The sequence below is a fragment of the Myotis brandtii genome, unplaced genomic scaffold (assembly GCF_000412655.1).
Source record: "Myotis brandtii unplaced genomic scaffold, ASM41265v1 scaffold374, whole genome shotgun sequence".
Taxonomy (NCBI): domain Eukaryota; kingdom Metazoa; phylum Chordata; class Mammalia; order Chiroptera; family Vespertilionidae; genus Myotis; species Myotis brandtii.
Genome location: NW_005364372.1, coordinates 64,415 through 69,291, shown reverse-complemented (window position 1 = coordinate 69,291; position 4,877 = coordinate 64,415). Strand labels below are relative to the sequence as shown.

The window sequence follows — 4,877 nt, the reverse complement described above, 5'->3', positions numbered from 1 at the left end:
AGGGCTGATCAGGGGGTTGGGGCGCCGCACCCTGTCACACACAGAGCCTCAGGGCAATCAGGGGATTGGGGAGCTTCCCCCTATCAGGCACAGAGCAGGGCTGATCAGGGGGTTGGGGCCCCTTCCCCTGTCAGGAACAAAGCAGGGAGGATAGGGAGGTTGTAGCCCCGCCCCCTATCACACACAGAGCCACAGGGTGATCAGGGGGTTTGGGCGCTGCCCCCTGTCACACTGATCCCAGTGCCATCATGCCTCACGGCTCCGCTGATCCCGGGAGCGTGAGGCCTCGCTGCTAGGCAGGCTTCAGGGCCCTTTGGCTTCGCTCTTATGTATGCTCTTTTGTTGGCGGTTAATTTGCATATCGCGCTGATTAGCCAATGGGAGGTATAGCGAAGGTACGGTCAATTACCCTGTTTGTCTATTATTAGATAGGATATATATATATTTTTTTTTTTTTTAATTCTTATTTTGTGCATGACCTGTTTTACAGATATTCAGGGTTTTTTGTTATATTTTGTTGTTTTTCAGTATTTTGAATTTAATAATGATGTGCCTTTGTGTGCATATTCTTTAACTCATGCTGATGATTAGTGGGCTTTCTGCCACAATAAAATTTGCCTATCTGAACATTTCACAGAAGTGTAATTCTGCAGAATGTGATATTTTATGATAGCTTCTTTATTTACCAAAGGGCTCAAGGTTCATCCGTGTTTCAGCTGCTGTCAACACTTAGCTTCTTTTTATTGCTGAATGCTATTCCATCTTCTGGCTCCACCACGTTTTGTTTATCTCTTCATCACTTGATGGACATTTGGATTGCTCTGTTTCTTAGCTGTAATGAATAATGCTGCTGTTAACATTTGTGTACAGGTATTTATGTGGACATGTGTGTTTTCTCTTTCTCAGAAACGGAATTGGTAGGTCCAATAGTGACTCTGTGACTGCTTTTTGAGAAACTGCCACATTGTTCTCCACAGTGGCCATATTATTTACACTCACAGCAATGTGTGAAGGTCCCCATTTTAAAAAAAATATTGAATTTATTGGGGTGACATTGGTTAATAAAATTACATAGCTTTCAGGTGTACAATTCTATAACACGTCATCTGCATATTGTATGGTGTGTCCACGACCCCAAGTCAAGTCTCCTTCCATCACCATTTATCCCCCTCTACCCTCTTCTACCTCCCCCCACTCTCTTTTCTCTCTGGCAATCACCGTACTGTTGTTGTCTGTGTCTATGAGGGTTTGTTGTTGTTGTTGTTGTTTGCTTAATTTCTTCACCTTTTTCACTCAGCTCCTTAATACCCCTCTTCTCTAATAGCTGTCAGTCTGTTCTCTGTATCTATAAGTCCTTTTCTATTTTGTATATTAGTTTATTTTGTTCGTTAGATTCCACATGTAAGTGAGATCATATGGTATTTGTTTTTCTCTGACTGGCTTATTTCACTTAGCGTAATGCTCTCCAGGTCCACCATACATCATTCCATTGTGTAAATGTACAACAGCTTTTTTATCCACTCGTGTACTGATGACACTTGGGCTGATTCCAAAAATCTTGACTATTGTAATGATGCTGAAGTGAACAAAGGGGTGCATATATTGTTTCGAATCAGTATTTTGGGTTTCTTCGAATATATTCCCGGAAATGGAATTGCTGGGTCATAAGGCAGTTCCATTTTTAATTCTTTGAGGTAACTCCGTATGGCTTTCCTCATTGGCTGCACCAATGTACGTTCCCACCAACCACGCACAAGGGTTTGTTCTTTTCTTCACATCCTCGGCAACACTTGTTTGGTTATTGAGTTTGAAGTTCATTTTGTTCTTATAAAAGTTTTCTTGATGTGTTATGCTTATTATAGATCAGTGGTTTTCAACATTGGCTGCACATTAGAATCACCTGGGAATCTTTTTAAAATCCTGATTTCTGGGCCTCATCCTCCGGAAATTCTGTTTCTTTGTTATGGGGTGGGGCCACAACATCAGTAACAAAGAAACAGAATTTCCGGAGGATGGGGCCCAGAAATCAGGATTTTAAAAAGATTCCCAGGTGATTTTAATGTGCAGCCAAGGTTGAGAACCACTGTTATAGATAGTCTAAATACCATCACCTTTTGATCTGGATTACTTTCTAATTTTAAGTGTATGTGTTTAATGGTTTCTTCAGATATTATGCACGCATAAGTATTTGATTAGAAGTTGAAAACTTTTTTATATCTGATCCAGCCAAGCTCAGATCAAGGCTAAATTTGAAAGTAGCTCTCTTTTGTGCCCCCTCTCCCTCTCCTCTCTTCTTTCCCTCCTTCCAAGCTAGTATTAACAGGTTGGCAGAGAGTACCTATCTCTGCATCTTTGCAACAGTTTGAAAGGTGATAATAGTCCATTCCTAGTATGGCCCAAGTTGCAGGGGAGTTGTATGTCTCTGATAGTATTTACTAGTAGAGCTCTAAAATGTCAGACAAAAGGATCCTCTAAATTTCCATTTGGTTTTTTTGTTCTCATTCTCTGAACAAGAATACACATATCAGATCAGAATAGAGAAAGTTAATAGACCTTAATAACTTTGAGGTGGCTAGTTCCACCACTAAAGCACAAAATATAATAATTAGGAGTATAAATAAGCAGGAAGCTGAAATAAAGGCATTGAGACAAAATAAAGGATAATTTGTGGGTAAAGTGTACACTTCAGAAAATTGATAATACCAACTAAGAATAGGAGAACTTTGCTCAGTTGCTTGGCACTCAATTAGGAAATGTTAAAGTGAAAAGAGAGGACATAATTGATATTCCTTAGGAAAGGGGAGTAAGTGCGGGTCAGCTGGAAAAGATACTCATTTGCAACATATCTCACACTTCCTAGGATTCACCACAATTAAGAATTTAGATGCCGGACTCTGCTTCCAGGTAACCATATTTTGAGTTTCAAACTGACCTTATCTAGCACATTTTTTGGATACAAATTATATATTGGGGACTACCTTTTAAAGCATTCCTATAAATGAGAGCTCAGCAAATTATTTTGCTCAAGGGCCACGTGGTAAATATTTTAGGTTTTGCAGGTCATCTAGTCTCTCCCGCAACTACTCCACCAGTATAAAACAAGTGAAGCATAGGTAAGAAGAATGAGCGTAGCTGTGGTCCAATAAAACTTTATCTGCAAAAATAAGAAGCTGGCAGTTTTGGCCGTAGGCACTAAACAGAAGCATCTTAAGCTACCCTGTTCATTTTAGTCTGTTTTCTAAAATCCTGCATTCTCTTTGTGTAAATTCTCAACATTATTTTATTTAGTTACCTCAAGGAAACCAAGGGAAGATGAAAAAGATGGCCAGGGATATAAGTTCGTGTCACGGTCTGAGATGGAAGCAGATATTAAAGCTGGAAAGTATTTGGAACATGGGGAATATGAAGGAAATCTCTATGGAACCAAGATTGACTCTATTCTTGAAGTTGTCCAAACTGGACGAACTTGCATTTTGGATGTCAACCCACAAGTAAGCTGCATGGATTTCAAAGCTGATTTTAAATTTTATTTCCCATGGAGTTTTTGTTTTGTTTTGATTTGAGATTGTGAAGGTAGCCCTTTCCTTCCATTACCTGATAGAGAACCTTGTTATGCATCCACTAGTTAAATAAATCTCTGATCAGTTAGCCAAGCACTAGAAACATGACAGAAGTTTAGTATTTGTTTACTTGTTCAAGTAATACATAAATGCATACATTAGAAAATGTGAAATTTAAAATTTAAACCAGACTGCAAAATAGTCACGGGGATGTAAATAAAGTACAGCCTAGGAAATATAGTCACACTGCAATAACTATGTATGGTGCCAGTTTGGTACTGGAAATATCAGCGGGAGCACTTATAGAGTATATGATTGTCTAACCACTGTGCTGTACACTCGAAACTAATGTAATATATTAAACTTAAACTGTAGTTGACAGAATTTTTAAATTAAAGATTAAAAAGAATAAAAATTTGCAGTCACGGCCCTTCCCACCCAACACACACACACACACACACAAATATTCATTTCATTCCCATTCCATTCTGTGTCTCTCTCACTGACCCCTTCCCACCCTTCTGCTTCCCTACTCAGAGGTAAATATTATTGAGTTTTATTTGTGTGTATGTGTGTACACACACACATACGAGTATATACAGGGTGTCCCAAAAAATGTATACACACACTTTGAATAATTATAAAAGCAGTGTTGATTAAAATACATTTCATTTTAATAGCTATCAGCTGTTAAAGTGTGTATACATTTTTTGGGACACCCTATAATATATGTACACATATACATATATATAATGTTTTCTCTTTTTATTGATTCTTTTACATAAATGAAAAATTCCATATAAATTCTTTAGTTCTTTTTATTAAATAACTAGAGGCCCGGTGCACAAAAATTTGTGCACTCGGGGGGAGGGGGGGGGTCCCTTAGCCCGGCCTGTGCCCTCTCGCAGTCTGAGACCCCTTGGGGGATGCCCACCTGGTGGTTTAGGCCTGCTCCCCGGGGGATCGGGCCTAAGCTGGCAGTCAGACATCCCTCTGGTAGCCCGGGAGCCCTCGGGGGATGTCCACTTGCCAGCGGGGAGCAGGCCTAAGCTGCAGTTGGACATCCTTAGCGCTGCTGAGGAGGCAGGAGAGGCTCCCGCCACCACTGCTGTGCTGGCAGCCCTCAGCCTGGCTTGTGGCTGAGCAGAGCACCCCCTGTGGGAGTGCACTGACCACCAGGGGGCAGCTCCTGCATTGAGCATCTGCCCCCTGGTGGTCAGTGTGTTCATAGTGACCAGTCATTCCCAGTCGTTCTGCTGTTAGGGTCAATTTGCATATTACGCTTTTATTATATAGGACTAGAGGCCCGGTGCACAA

At 40.6% G+C, this 4,877-nt stretch overlaps 1 protein-coding gene across 2 annotated transcripts in view; it reads left to right on the top strand.

The window, feature by feature from the left end:
• MPP6 (membrane protein, palmitoylated 6 (MAGUK p55 subfamily member 6)) overlaps nucleotides 1–4,877 on the top strand; it is a 29,276-nt gene that overhangs the window by 20,791 nt on the left and 3,608 nt on the right. For both annotated transcript variants that reach the window (XM_005872268.2, XM_005872266.2), the window contains one exon: nucleotides 3,289–3,491. In XM_005872268.2, coding sequence (XP_005872330.1) covers nucleotides 3,289–3,491 — 203 coding nt within the window. The remainder of the gene's footprint in view (nucleotides 1–3,288; nucleotides 3,492–4,877) is intronic.